At 45.8% G+C, this 15625-nt stretch overlaps 1 protein-coding gene across 1 annotated transcript; it reads left to right on the top strand.

Annotated features, from left to right (window-relative positions):
- Positions 1 to 3498: 3498 nt before the first annotated feature.
- Positions 3499 to 9409, top strand: LOC121561655 (NACHT, LRR and PYD domains-containing protein 1 homolog). Its single transcript, XM_045219044.1, has 6 exons — positions 3499 to 3696; positions 3876 to 4135; positions 4295 to 4420; positions 4582 to 4714; positions 4804 to 4833; positions 8812 to 9409. Exons 1-6 carry the CDS (start codon positions 3606 to 3608, stop codon positions 9210 to 9212), a joined length of 1041 nt encoding a protein of 346 aa, XP_045074979.1. The 5' UTR covers positions 3499 to 3605; the 3' UTR covers positions 9213 to 9409.
- Positions 9410 to 15625: the final 6216 nt, after the last annotated feature.

Raw genomic sequence — 15625 nt, 5'->3', positions numbered from 1 at the left:
AATGAATTGTACTGTGTTCTGTATGCAGTATGTAGGATAGAATACCTGTATGTCTCTAGTAATGAATTGTACTCTGTTCTGTATGCAGTAGGTAGGGTAGAATACCTGTATGTCTCTAGTAATGAATTGTAATCTCTCTCTGTTCTGTATGCAGTAGGTAGGGTAGAATACCTGTATGTCTCTAGTAATGAACTTGGATAGTGCACCAGAACACAACAATATGGTTTAAATGTTGACTGCTGTATTAGGTCTTTGTCAGTCAATAACCTGTTTCCTCCTACAGTGTGGATCATGGTGGAGAGTTCAGGGTGAAACCAGGGCTGAGGAAATGTAAGTCTCTTCAATCCTAATTAACTGCATATTCAGAACTACAGTAACATAGTAACTAATCAATACTTGTTCTGTACCTACAAAAACTACATTTTATATGAAGATGTGGTTTGATTAAACTCTCCTTTTGTCTACAGATGCCTGTCATCTCACCCTGGACCCAAATACAGCAAACCCACACCTGATACTGTCTGAGGGGAACAGGAAGGTGACACGGGTGGAGGACAAGCAGCATTATGAAGACCATCCAGACAGATTTGACCATCTTTACTTAGTTCTCTGCAGAGAAGGCTTATCTGGATCTCGTTATTACTGGGAGGTGGAGAAGGATGGTGGCGGGGCTGGCATTGGTGTGGTGTACAAAGGAATGAAGAGGAAGGGAGTGGAGGACACTTGGATTGGAAACAACAGGAAGTCCTGGTGTTTATTCTGCTCTGACAGTGGATATTACTTTTACCATCCTGGAGTCAGCAGATCAACCCCTGGTCCTGTTTCTAACAGAGTTGGAGTGTATCTGGACTGGCCAGCTGGTACTTTGTCCTTCTATAGCGTGTCCTCCTCTGGTACACTGACACACCTTTACACAGAACACAGCACATTCACTGAACCCCTCTATCCTGGGTTTTTGGTTTATTCCTCCTCCTCAGTGACCCTGTGTCAGATAGATGACCAACACATTCAAAGGTGAGTCATAGCAATGTTTCATCATGTGTTTTCCTCTGGAATCATTCCTACAATTAGATTCGTATTGGTGTGTTTTTAATGTGTTCTGTTGGACCTACAGACAGTTAGATTAGTAGTAGTGGTGTGTTTTAATGTGTTCTGTTGGACCTACAGACAGTTAGATTAGTAGTGTGGTGTGTTTTAATGTGTTCTGTTGGACCTACAGACAGTTAGATTAGTAGTGGTGGTGTGTTTTAATGTGTTCTGTTGGACCTACAGACAGTTAGATTAGTAGTAGTGGTGTGTTTTAATGTGTTCTGTTGGACCTACAGACAGTTAGATTAGTAGTGGTGGTGTGTTTTAATGTGTTCTGTTGGACCTACAGACAGTTAGATTAGTAGTAGTGGTGTGTTTTAATGTGTTCTGTTGACCTACAGACAGTTAGATTAGTAGTAGTGGTGTGTTTTAATGTGTTCTGTTGGACCTACAGACAGTTAGATTAGTAGTGGTGGTGTGTTTTAATGTGTTCTGTTGGACCTACAGACAGTTAGATTAGTAGTAGTGGTGTGTTTTAATGTGTTCTGTTGACCTACAGACAGTTCGATTAGTAGTAGTGGTGTGTTTTTAATGTGTTCTGTTGGACCTACAGACAGTTAGATTAGTAGTAGTGGTGTGTTTTTAATGTGTTCTGTTGGATGTACAGATGTTTCCTCCTATGTCTCACTGTAGTGTCAGTTTCACTCTAACCACAAGAGGGGTATCAGAACCTGTTAAAATGATACCTGGTGACTTCACGTCTCTAGGGCTTTCATCAAGATAAGCAATGTCACCTGTAATGTCACCATCAGTATTGACTTCATGGAAGTTGACATAGTGTTATGTCACATTTGGCAATGCACCCTACATAGGCTGTTCTGTCACCCTTTATACACCCTTTGTATTGCTTATGAAGACTGTATGTATGCTATATAAAGCCTTTATAAGTTGTATTTAGTTTAATCACAGTCTATCCATCTGCTTTCCCAACACCAGAGACCATGGTGGAGAGTGTTGTATCAAGCCTGGACCTGAGAACACCAGAGATGATGAGCGTTAACTGATTAATTGTTTTACAATCAAAATACGTTTAAAGCGTTCACTTGAGTCCCAGGCAAGGAACACAATCATGATCTATTTGGTCAAAACAAACTTAAAGGTAGAGTCAGCAATATGATGTAGATGCACAAAGTAAACAGCATAGTGGGTGAACTTTCTACAACAACTAAGGGCGTTGGAGCGCTGCTAAACTTCTCTGTTTTGGTCCCGTGGCTACCACGCAGAAGAGAGTGAAGAGAACCCGTGCACATGGGCAGATACTGTGTGAGAGAGAAGTCGGGCATCTTGCTCATCACAATATCTGCGGTGCTGCTCGTACAACATCATTTAGCTGACTCTACCTTTAAGCTCTCATCCTGGGATCTACCAGAAATCAGGCCCCCAACATCTCCAAAATATTGACCAGAACCATGTTGTTTCCTGCTTCCACAAACATTCATTAATATAACACTAATGTCAGATTATTGTATGATAATGAGTGTACATTCTGAGACTGTTGCTCACTTACATTCATTTTTATTACAAGTCTGTTTAATATTTATTAATTCATTATTACATGAGATTGTCCGTTTTAAATAACAACTACTTTTGACTTCAGGGATTCCTCAGAGCTGTAAGACTTGTGACCATGTTGAGGTAAGTCATAATGTCAATTCTCACTTTTACATACCTTCAGGAGTCGGGCACAGTCTGAAAGCCAGGTGTGTACTGACCAACCATTCATACTGGGATATAGACAGTCCTGTGTTCTGCTTTAGTAATATAAACACAGTCTGAAAGCCAGGTGTGTACTGACCAACCATTCATACTGGGATATAGACAGTCCTGTGTTCTGCTTTAGTAATATAAACACAGTCTGAAAGCCAGGTGTGTACTGACCAACCATTCATACTGGGATATAGACAGTCCTGTGTTCTGCTTGTAGGAATGCCAGGATTTTAACTGCTGTCATATTTTGTCATTAGGACAGTTTAATTGTCAATCACCAGCATTCCATGTAACATTGAATAAATACATTAGATTAGTTACTTTGGTTAATGGGCCAGTTTCCGGACAAGACTAAGCCTAGTCCTGGACCCTTAAAGAACTTTCTATTGAAACTCCCATTGATCATGCTTTAAATCCAGCACTAGACTCAATCTTTGTCCAGGAAACTGGCCCCATATGTATAACTGACATGCTTGTCCTTGTTCAGGACTCCACACACTGGCTTCAGATTGAACCCTTGACATCCACTGTCCAGGAAGTGACAATGTTCAGGTAAAATAACTACTTTTAACATTTCATTCCACTTGCTAGTGTATTTCCCCATTACCTTTGGGAAGAGTCTTCTAATCCAACCTCTCCATTTGACGATTGACCCTCTCTACCATATCTTGTTGTTGCCCTCAGGCACAGGATCACCCAAAGGGCGTTATGAGTGCACAGTGTCTGGGCTCCGCTGGGTGTGTGAGAGAGATGTCATTCTGAAGTATCACTTCAGGAACTGGTATCCCTACAGTCACCTTCTGATAGACATGCAGTACGGACAAGGTGGTCCATTGCTGGACATCACTATGGAGTTAGGTGAACTGGAGGAAGTTCATCTGCCACACTTTGTCTGTTTAGGTAAAACCATATAGACATAGTATTCAGAAAGACATTTCCATGTAACTGAGTTTCACTTCCTGAATGAATATTCTGGGAGTTTGAGTTTACTGTGATCTGATACTGCATATTCTTTGTGTTTTAGTTGGATGAATAATACAATATTTGTCTTTCTGTCTCCTTTTTATTGTGTTGTTCAGGGACCAACCCTTCCCTGAGGAATGAGATGAAGATTCTTCATGTAGAGGAACATGGAGTGTCTTTTGAGGACGTGCATGAGGTCACCAGATTCCATGCCAAAATTCTCCATCCCAAGTTCTCAGTTATCTCTGTTATACTGAGCTATATCTTTACGCGGAACATAGATGTCCACTGTGAGCTGATGCTCTATATGACAGTGAAAAAGGAAACACTAATTCCACGCCTATACCTGTTCCCCAGTAACCCCAGCCAAATACAGGTGAGGTACCATTCTTTTAGAGGTGACCTTAACTAAGCAGTGGTACGGTTTATGTTGACACTCATAACATGAAGATAATAGTGTGTTGCTAGTTTTCTGAATAATGTTTGAATAAGACTATACATTGACTGGCTGTGTATTTCATGCCTCGTTTCGCAGGCTGTGGAACAACAGGAAAAGTCTCAAGGGTCTTCAAGGGTTCTCATCTCAAGACCGGAGCAGGCCTTCAAACTGAATAGTTTCTTCAGACTGAACATTCCCTGTTCTACCTACATCAATCCACAGGTACAGTTTTAGTAGACTAAGAACATGAATCTGACATTTTAAGTCACATTTCTATCCATTGCTCTCTCTCACTCGATGGCTCTCAATTCAAATGGCTTTATTGGCATGGGAAACATATGTTTACATTGCAAGCAACTCTCTCGCTCTCCATCTCTCTCCAGAAGATTCATCTCATACATAGAGACTCCACACCAAGCTTTTTCAGGGCGGTTGTGAAAATGACAGGGGTTGACATTGAGATGGAGTTATTCGGTGATGATGAGAGGATAGCATGGAAAGAAGTGGTATCACAAGGTAGGAGCAATCATATGTCAATCATAACTTTGTACTTTTGTAACAGATGCTATTTAGAGTGATATAACCTCATTTGGTTTATCTTTCAGATGAATACATCACTGCCACCCATTCAACAAGTAAGTAAACATGAGAGTACAGTGCATTCAGAAAGTATTCAGACCCCTTGACTTTTTCCACATTTTGTTATGTTACAGCCTTATTATAAAATTGATAAAATTGTTTTTTCCCCCTCATCAATCTACACAAAATACCCCATAATGACAAAGCAAAAACAGGTTTTTAGACATTGTTGCAAATGTATATATAAAAAAATACCTGAAATATTACATTTACATAAGTATTCAGACCCTTTACTCAGTACTTTGTTGAAGCACCTTTGGCAGCGATTACAGCCTTGAGTCTTCTTGGGTATGACGCTACAAGGTTGGCACACCTGTATTTGGGGAGTTTCTCCCATTCTTCTCTGCAGAAGCTCTGTCAGGTTGGATGGGGAGCGTCGCTGCACAGCTATTTTCAGGTCTCTCCAGAGATGTTCAAGTCCGGGCTCTGGCTGGGCCACTCAAGGAAATTCAGAGACTTGTCCCGAAGCCACTCCTGCGTTGTCTTGTCTATGTGCTTAGGGTAGTTGTCCCGTTGGAAGGTGAACCTTCGCCCCAGTCTGAGGTCCTGAGCGCTCTGGAGCAGGTTTTCATTAAGGATCTCTCTGTACTTTGCTGAGTTCATCTTTCCCTCGATCCTGACTAGTATCCCAGTCCCTGCTGCTGAAAAACATCCCCACAGTATGATGCTGCCACCACCATGCTTCACCGTAGGGATGGTGCCAGGGTTCTTTCAGATGTGACGCTTGGCATTCAGGCCAAAGAGTTCAATCTTGGTTTCATCAGACCAGCGAATCTTGTTTCTCATGGTCTGAGAGTCCTTTAGGTGCCTTTTGGCAAACTCCAAGCGGGCTGTCATGTGCCTTTTACTGAGGAGTGGCTTCCGTCTGGCCACTCTACCATAAAGGCCTGATTGGTGGAGTTCTGCAGAGATGGTCGTCCTTCTGGAAGGTTCTCCCATCTCCACAGAGGAACTATGGAGCTCTGTCAGAGTGACCATCGGGTTCTTAGTCACCTCCCTGACCAAGGCCTTTCTCCCCCGCTTGCTCAGTTTGTCCGGGCAGCCAGCTCTAGGAAGAGTCTTGGTGGTTCCAACCTTCTTCCATTTAAGAAAGATGGAGGCGACTGTGTTCTTGGGGACCTTCAATGTTGCAGAACTTTTTCGGTACCCTTGCCCATATCTGGGCATTGACATAATCCTGTCTCGGAGCTCTAAGGACAATTCCTTCGACCTCATGGCTTGGTTTTTGCTCTGACATGCACTGTCAACTGTGGGACCTTATCTAGACAGGTGTGTGCCTTTCCAAATCATGTCCAATCAATTGAATTTACCACAGGTGGACTCCAATCAAGTTGTAGAAACATCTCAAGAATGATCAATGGAAACAGGATGCACCTGAGCTCAATTGAGTCTCATAGCAAAGGGTCTGAATACTTATGTAAATGAGGTATTTCTGTCTTTTTATTTTTAATACATTTGTAAACATTTGCAAAAACCTGTTTTCGCTTTGTCATTATGGGGTATTGTGTGTAGATTGATGAGGAAAAACATGTAGTTAATCCATTTTAAAATAAGGCTGTAACGTAACAAAATGTGGAAAAAGTTAAGGGGTCTGAATACTTTCCAAATGCACTGTACAAACCAATGGCTTGAGGGCCAGTCGACATGGTTTACTGTTGGACTAGTCCTGATTATAAAAGGCTGTCTTCAAGAACAATGACATCTCCTCCAGGACTTGATGTAGATTAGCCTGGTTCTGAATGACATCTCCTCCAGGACTTGTACATTAGCCTGGTTCTGAATGACATCTCCTCCAGGACTTGATGTAGATTAGCCTGGTTCTGAATGACATCTCCTCCAGGACTTGATGTACATTAGCCTGGTTCTGAATGACATCTCCTCCAGGACTTGATGTAGATTAGCCTGGTTCTGAATGACATCTCCTCCAGGACTTGATGTAGATTAGCCTGGTTCTGAATGCCCCAATGACATCTCCTCCAGGACTTGATGTACATTAGCCTGGTTCTGAATGCCCCAATGACATCTCCTCCAGGACTTGATGTAGAGTAGCCTGGTTCTGAATGCCCAATGACATCTCCTCCAGGACTTGATGTACATTAGCCTGGTTCTGAATGCCCCAATGACATCTCCTCCGGGACTTGATGTAGATTAGCCTGGTTCTGAATGACATCTCCTCCAGGACTTGATGTACAGTGAGGAGAACAAGTATTTGATACACTGCCGATTTTGCAGGTTTTCCTACTTACAAAGCATGTAGAGGTCTGTCATTTTTATCATAGGTACACTTCAACTGTGAGAGACGGAATCTAAAACAAAAATCCAGAAAATCACATTGTATGATTTTTAAGTAATTCATTTGCATTTTATTGCATGACATAAGTATTTGATACATCAGAAAAGCAGAACTTAATATTTGGTAGAGAAACCTTTGTTTGCAATTACAGAGATCATACGTTTCCTGTAGGTCTTGACCAGGTTTGCACACACTGCAGCAGGGATTTTGGCCCATCCTCCATACAGACCTTCTCCAGATCCTTCAGGTTTCGGGGGCTGTCGCTTGGGCAATACGGACTTTCAGCTCCCCTCCAAATTTTTTCTATTGGGTTCAGGTCTGGAGACTGGCTAGGCCACTCCAGGACCTTGAGATGCTTCTTACGGAGCCACTCCTTAGTTGCCCTGGCTGTGTGTTTCTGGTCGTTGTCATGCTGGAAGACCCAGCCACGACCCATCTTCAATGCTCTTACTGATGGAAGGAGGTTGTTGGCCAAGATCTCGCGATACATGGCCCCATCCATCCTCCCCTCAATACGGTGCAGTCGTCCTGTCTCCTTTGCAGAAAAGCATCCCCAAAGAATGATGTTTCCACCTCCATGCTTTACGGTTGGGATGGTGTTCTTGGGGTTGTACTCATCCTTCTTCTTCCTCCAAACACGGCGAGGGAGTTTAGACCAAAAGCTATATTTTTGTCTCATCAGACCACATGACCTTCTCCCATTCCTCCTCTGGATCATCCAGATGGTCATTGGCAAACTTCAGACGGGCCTGGACATGCGCTGGCTTGAGCAGGGGGACATTGCGTGCGCTGCAGGATTTTAATCCATGACGGCGTAGGGTGTTACTAATGGTTTTCTTTGAGACTGTGGTCCCAGCTCTCTTCAGGTCATTGACCAGGTCCTGCTGTGTAGTTCTGGGCTGATCCCTCACCTTCCTCACAATCATTGATGCCCCAAGAGGTGAGATCTTGCATGGAGCCCCAGACCAAGGGTGATTGACCGTCATCTTGAACTTCTTCCATTTTCTAATAATTGCGCCAACAGTTGTTGCCTTCTCACCAAGCTGCTTGCCTATTGTCCTGTAGCCCATCCCAGCCTTGTGCAGGTCTACAATTTTATCCCTGATGTCCTTACACAGCTCTCTGGTCTTGGCCATTGTGGAGAGGTTGGAGTCTGTTTGATTGAGTGTGTGGACAGGTGTCTTTTATACAGGTAACGAGTTCAAACAGGTGCAGTTAATACAGGTAATGAGTGGAGAACAGGAGGGCTTCTAACAGGTCTGTGAGAGCCGGAATTCTTACTAGTTGGTAGGTGATCAAATACTTATGTCATGCAATAAAATGCAAATTGATTACTTAAAAATCATACAATGTGATTTTCTAGATTCCGTCTCTCACAGTTGAAGTGTACCTACTGTAGATTAGCCTCATCTCCTCCAGGACGTGATGTAAATTAGCCTGGTTCTGAATTCCCCAGCATCTTTTTCTACGTCTGTGAAAACCGACCCTAAATATGAATGAAACAGTAGTGGTGTGTTGTGTTCATTGATGCAGGTTGTTATTGTTACAGAATGTGTTCTTAATGCAAAGATTAACAATACAATGAAGACTTTTACTGTAGGTCACTCTGAAAGAAGTCTGTTTCTAAATGTCTGAAATGTGAATGAACAAATGTAGTTATTTTATAACCTGCCTCTCTCAGGTGCTGTGTTGGGGGCAGGGCGTCCGGCTGAGAGCAGTCTGACTGGTTCTACAGCGCAGCAGCTGCGTTCTGTACGGACAGAGTTTGTGAGACGAGTGTCAGGACCTGTCCTGGAAGGTCTGCTGGACGGACTCCTGCAACACACAGTCATCAACCAGGAGGAAATGGAGTCAATAAAGGTGATAGCTGAGAGGGCAGAGAAGGCACGTGACATCATCGACATGGTGTTGAGAAAAGGAACTGAGTCATGTTCCAGGATGATCAACCTTCTTGGGGAGCTGGACCCCTGTCTTTGGTCACAGCTTCAGAACAACAGTTGTAGCCAAACCCTGGGTGTGGGGAGACCAGGCAGAATAGACAGGCAGGGTGGTTCAGCATGGTCTTGGTGTCTGTTGCTTTAATTCAGTCTCCTAAAAATTTACAGAAAATGTCAATCAAACATGACCACTATAATAGCAATAAACTAACCAAAGGTCCAGCCACACAGCCTCTCTCCTTCTGCAGCCTCCTGGAGGTGTGGATCTTCTAGCAGGAGGGTCAGTTAGTCCTCCACTAGGTACCTAGCTGGACCCCTATCTAGCAGGAGGGTCAGTTAGTCCTCCACTAGGTACCTAGCTGGACCCCTATCTAGCAGGAGGGTCAGTTAGTCCTCCACTAGGTACCTAGCTGGACCCCTATCTAGCAGGAGGGTCAGTTAGTCCTCCACTAGGTACCTAGCTGGACCCCCTATCTAGCAGGAGGGTCAGTTAGTCCTCCACTAGGTACCTAGCTGGACCCCTATCTAGCAGGGAGGGTCAGTTAGTCCTCCACTAGGTACCTAGCTGGACCCCTATCTAGCAGGAGGGTCAGTTAGTCCTCCACTAGGTACCTAGGTATGGACCCCTATCTAGCAGGAGGGACAGTTAGTCCTCCAGTAGGTACCTAGCTGGACCCCTATCTAGCAGGAGGGTCAGTTAGTCCTCCACTAGGTACCTAGCTGGACCCCTATCTAGCAGGAGGGTCAGTTAGTCCTCCACTAGGTACCTAGGTATGGACCCCTATCTAGCAGGAGGGTCAGTTAGTCCTCCACTAGGTACCTAGCTGGACCCCTATCTAGCAGGAGGGTCAGTTAGTCCTCCACTAGGTACCTAGCTGGACCCCTATCTAGCAGGAGGGTCAGTTAGTCCTCCACTAGGTACCTAGCTGGACCCCTATCTAGCAGGAGGGTCAGTTAGTCCTCCACTAGGTACCTACCTGGACCCCTATCTAGCAGGAGGATCAGTTAGTCCTCCACTAGGTACCTAGCTGGACCCCTATCTAGCAGGAGGGTCAGTTAGTCCTCCACTAGGTACCTAGCTGGACCCCTATCTAGCAGGAGGGTCAGTTACATTTACATTTTACATTTTAGTCATTTAGCAGACGCTCTTATCCAGAGCGACTTACAGGAGCAATTATGGTTAAGTGCCTTGCTCAAGGGCACATTTACGTCATTTAGCAGACGCTCTTATCCAGAGCGACTTACAAATTGGAGCATCACCCTATAGCCAGTGGGATAACCACTTCACAATTTTTTTTCTTTTTTATTATTATTATTATTATTATTTATTTTTTTCTTTTTTGGGGGGGGGGTAGGGGGGGGTAGAAGGATTACATTATCCTATCCCAGGTATTCCTTAAAGAGGTGGGGTTTCAAATGTCTCCAGAAGGTGGTGAGTGACTCCGCTGTCCTGGCGTCGTGAGGGAGCTTGTTCCACCATTGGGGTGCCAGAGCAGCGAACAGTTTTGACTGGGCTGAGAGGGAGCTATGCTTCCGCAGAGGAAGGGGAGCCAGCAGGCCAGAGGTGGATGAACGCAATGCCCTCGTTTGGGTGTAGGGACTGATCAGAGCCTGAAGGTACGGAGGTGCCGTTCCCCTCACTGCTCCATAGGCAAGCACCATGGTCTTGTAACGGATGCGAGCTTCAACTGGAAGCCAGTGGAGTGTACGGAGGAGGGGAGTGACGTGAGAGAACTTGGGAAGGTTGAACACCAGACGGGCTGCGGCATTCTGGATGAGTTGTAGGGGTTTAATGGCACAGGCAGGGAGCCCAGCCAACAGCGAGTTGCAGTAATCCAGACGGGAGATGACAAGTGCCTGGATTAGGACCTGTGCCGCTTCCTGTGTAAGGCAGGGTCGTACTCTCCGAATGTTGTAGAGCATGAACCTGCAGGATCGGGTCACCGCCTTGATGTTAGCGGAGAACGACAGGGTGTTGTCCAGGGTCACGCCAAGGCTCTTCGCACTCTGGGAGGAGGACACAACGGAGTTGTCAACCGTGATGGCGAGATCATGGAACAGGCAGTCCTTCCCCGGGAGGAAGAGCAGCTCCGTCTTGCCAGGGTTCAGCTTGAGGTGGTGATCCGTCATCCATACTGATATGTCTGCCAGACATGCAGAGATGCGATTCGCCACCTGGTTATCAGAAGGAGGAAAGGAGAAGATTAGTTGTGTATCGTCAGCGTAGCAATGATAGGAGAGGCCATGTGAGGATATGACAGAGCCAAGTGACTTGGTGTATAGGGGAGAATAGGAGAGGGCCTAGAACTGAGCCCTGGGGGACACCAGTGGTGAGAGCACGTGGTGCGGAGACAGCTTCTCGCCACGCCACTTGGTAGGAGCGACCGGTCAGGTAGGACGCAATCCAGGAGTGAGCCGCGCCGGAGATGCCCAGCTCGGAGAGGGTGGAGAGGAGGATCTGATGGTTCACAGTATCAAAGGCAGCAGACAGGTCTAGAAGGACAAGAGCAGAGGAGAGAGAGTTAGCTTTAGCAGTGCGGAGAGCCTCCGTGACACAGAGAAGAGCAGTCTCAGTTGAATGACCAGTCCTGAAACCTGACTGGTTTGGATCAAGAAGGTCATTCTGAGAGAGATAGCAAGAGAGTTGGCTAAAGACGGCACGCTCAATAGTTTTGGAAAGAAAAGAAAGAAGGGATACTGGTCTGTAGTTGTTGACATCAGTGGGATCGAGTGTTGGTTTTTTGAGAAGGGGTGCAACTCTCGCTCTCTTGAAGACGGAAGGGACATAGCCAGCGGTCAAGGATGAGTTGATCAGCGAGGTGAGGTAGGGGAGAAGGTCACCGGAGATGGTCTGGAGAAGAGAGGACGGGATGGGGTCAAGCGGGCAGATTGTTGGGCGGCCTGCAGTCACAAGTCGCAGGATTTTATCTGGAGAGAGAGGGGAGAAAGAAGTCAAAGCATAGGGTAGGGCAGTGTGAGTAGGACCAGCAGTGTCATTAGACTTAACAAACGAGGATTGGATGTCGTCAACCTTCTTTTCAAAGTGGTTGACGAAGTCATCCACAGAGAGGGGGGGGGGAGGGGGGAGGGGAGGGGGAGGGGATTCAGCAGGGAGGAGAATGTGGCAAAGAGCTTCCTAGGGTTAGAGGCAGATGCTTGGAATTTAGAGTGGTAGAAAGTGGCCTTAGCAGCAGAAACAGATGAAGAAAATGTAGAGAGGAGGGAGTGAAAAGATGCCAGGTCGGCAGGGAGTTTAGTTTTCTTCCATTTCCGCTCCGCTGCCCGGAGCTCTGTTCTGTGAGCTCGCAATGAGTCATCAAGCCACGGAGCTGGAGGGGAGGACCGAGCCGGCCGGGAGGATAGGGGACACAGAGAGTCAAAGGATGCAGAAAGGGAGGAGAGGAGGGTTGAGGAGGCAGAATCAGGAGATTGGAGGGAGAAGGATTGAGCAGAGGGAAGAGATGATAGGATGGAAGAGGAGAGAGTAGTGGGAGAGAGAGAGCGAAGGTTGCGGCGTGGCATTACCATCTGTGTAGGGGCAGAGTGAGTAGTGTTGGAGGAGAGCGAGAGAGAAAAGGACACAAAGTAGTGGTCGGAGACATGGAGGGGAGTTGCAGTGAGATTAGTAGAAGAGCAGCACTAGGTACTAGTTAGTCCTCCACTAGGTACCTAGCTGGACCCCTTTCTAGCAGGAGGGTCAGTTAGTCCTCCACTATGTACCTAGCTGGACCACTATCTAGCAGGAGGGTCAGTTAGTCCTCCACTAGGTACCTAGCTGGACCCCTATCTAGCAGGACGGTCAGTTAGTCCTCCACTAGGTACCTAGCTGGACCCCTATCTAGCAGGAGGGTCAGTTAGTCCTCCACTAGGTACCTAGGTATGGACCCCTATCTAGCAGGAGGGTCAGTTAGTCCTCCACTAGGTACCTAGGTATGGACCCCTATCTAGCAGAACATGTTGATACAACTCTGTCTCTCTCTCACACCAACACACCTACCTACCTGATGTCTGTGTATTTTAAACTTTAGATTTTAAATGTCATTGTATACGCATTGTAAACATTTATTGTATACGCATTGTAAACATGTATTGTATACGCATTGTAAACATGTATTGTGATGTTATTGGAATTTACTTACTGTATTTGCATACTCACTGTGAATGTGTCCGGGAAAATGGCTCTGAGAATTTGGCATTCAACTTAAAACCACAGAAATGTATTTTATGAATATATTGTACAGTGTTGGCCTGATAGAGGTTAATGAGAGGGGCTGGATATCAACACAACCACCTCAGTCTATCAGCAGTTTTCTCAGTGAGAGCACATTGACCATTGGCAGACATAAGGAGCTGTTCAACCTCTCTCCCCTTTACCAATGACTTGAGAGTGGCTGAAGGACATAAGGAGCTGTTCAACCTCTCTCCCCTTTACCAATGACTTGAGAGTGGCTGAAGGACATAAGGAGTTTTTCAACCTCTCTCCCCTTTACCAATGACTTGAGAGGCTGAAGGACATAAGGAGCTGTTCAACCTCTCACCCCTTTACCAATGACTTGAGAGTGGCTGAAGGACACATAAGGAGCTGTTCAACCTCTCTCCCCTTTACCAATGACTTGAGAGGCTGAAGGACCAATCAGCCCCCATCAATACACAATGTTTTACTAAATGTTTTATAATGTATTTTTCTATGTGTATCTACCTGCCCAGGGACTACAGCTAAATCTGGCACATTTACAGAAATATTGATTGATGTGCAGTATCCCTGTCAAATACATGTTGTCAATTAAAAGGAATGTATTGTGACTTAGAATGTTGTTTAACAATATGGAAAAAGCAATAAAGTCAACCGCCTTTATAGCACAAATAATATTATAGCATTGACATTTGTTAACAGCATTGAAAGTAATGATTACTAGATAGTTGTCATGGTAACAGCAGTAATACATATAACATTATTTATGATGCTACTATTAATAATAATAATAATAATATTATTATAATAATCAATTTTAGAAAACACTCTAAAATCCCATCGTTAATTAGATTAGATGAGTTTATTCACATGGAGAGGGAAACAAAATCTTGTGCTCCAACAGCGCAGGTCAAAATATATCAAATCAAATCAAATCAAGAGAAGCGAATGAGACAATCTAAAGATGATAATAATATGTAGACATTTACAACTGGGTGGTGGAGGGGGCAGGGTAAGAGTCTGTTGGGTGGTGGGGGCAGGGTAAGAGTCTGTTGGGTGGTGGTGGGGGCAGGGTAAGAGTCTGTTGGGTGGTGGTGGTGGGGGGCAGGGTAAGAGTCTGTTGGGTGGTGGGGGGCAGGGTAAGAGTCTGTTGGGTGGTGGGGGCAGGGTAAGAGTGTTGGGTGGTGGGGGGCAGGGTAAGAGTCTGTTGGGTGGTGGTGGGGGCAGGGTAAGAGTCTGTTGGGTGGTGGTGGGGGCAGGGTAAGAGTCTGTTGGGTGGTGGAGGGGGGCAGGGTAAGAGTCTGTTGGGTGGTGGGGGGCAGGGTAAGAGTCTGTTGGGTGGTGGGGGCAGGGTAAGAGTCTGTTGGGTGGTGGTGGGGGGCAGGGTAAGAGTCTGTTGGGTGGTGGGGGGCAGGGTAAGAGTCTGTTGGGTGGTGGGGGCAGGGTAAGAGTCTGTTGGGTGGTGGTGGTGGTGGGCAGGGTAAGAGTCTGTTGGGTGGTGGGGGCAGGGTAAGAGTCCATTGGGTGGTGGGGGCAGGGTAAGAGTCTGTTGGGTGGTGGTGGGGGCAGGGTAAGAGTCTGTTGGCTGGTGGTGGGGGCAGGGTAAGAGTCTGTTGGGTGGTGGGGGGGCAGGGTAAGAGTCTGTTGGGTGGTGGGGGCAGGGTAAGAGTCTGTTGGGTGGTGGGGGGCAGGGTAAGAGTCTGTTGGGGGGGCAGGGTAAGAGTCTGTTGGGTGGTGGTGGGGGCAGGGTAAGAGGCCGTTGGGTGGTGGTGGGGGCAGGGTAAGAGTGTTGGGTGGTGGTGGGGGCAGGGTAAGAGTCTGTTGGGTGGTGGTGGGGGCAGGGTAAGAGTCTGTTGGGTGGTGGGGGCAGGGTAAGAGTCCGTTGGGTGGTGGTGGGGGCAGGGTAAGAGTCTGTTGGGTGTTGGTGGGGACAGGGTAAGAGTCAGTTGGAATGGAAATCCAACTATCTAGTAATAATTACTTCCTCGTTTACCCTACCCTTATTAATAGTAGCATTATAAATAATGTTTTACTGCTGTTACCATGACAACTATCTAGTAATCATCACTTCCTCATTTACCCTGTCCTGTTGTGTTCTAAAATACTATTCTGATACAACCCCCCAAACAATACTAATACGTTTCTTATTAAACTTTATTTTCTAGTTTATTTTATGCACTTTGTTATTATTCATTACATCATTTATCAATCATACGTAGGCGCTAATCTGTACGTAAACCATGCAAGGGATCATTTCCACGCAAAGTGTGAGATTTATCAATATAAATGTTAGTTTGAGAGTGTTCAGCCCCATGACCACGATCAGTGCCAAGTGGTGGAATAAGGGAACTGCTCGTCAAGCGTGG

The sequence above is a fragment of the Coregonus clupeaformis genome, unplaced genomic scaffold (assembly GCF_020615455.1).
Source record: "Coregonus clupeaformis isolate EN_2021a unplaced genomic scaffold, ASM2061545v1 scaf2005, whole genome shotgun sequence".
Taxonomy (NCBI): Eukaryota; Metazoa; Chordata; class Actinopteri; order Salmoniformes; family Salmonidae; genus Coregonus; species Coregonus clupeaformis.
This window is presented reverse-complemented; position numbering and strand designations above follow the sequence as displayed.

Bases quoted from the DNA above. Each gene is read 5' to 3' on its own strand.
- LOC121561655 (XM_045219044.1), top strand. From the start codon at position 3,606: ATGCAGTACGGACAAGGTGGTCCATTGCTGGACATCACTATGGAGTTA. The intron at 3,697-3,875 runs GTAAAACCATAT...TGTGTTGTTCAG, and splicing joins GCCACACTTTGTCTGTTTAG to GGACCAACCCTTCCCTGAGG. The intron at 4,834-8,811 runs GTAAGTAAACAT...TGCCTCTCTCAG, and splicing joins CACTGCCACCCATTCAACAA to GTGCTGTGTTGGGGGCAGGG.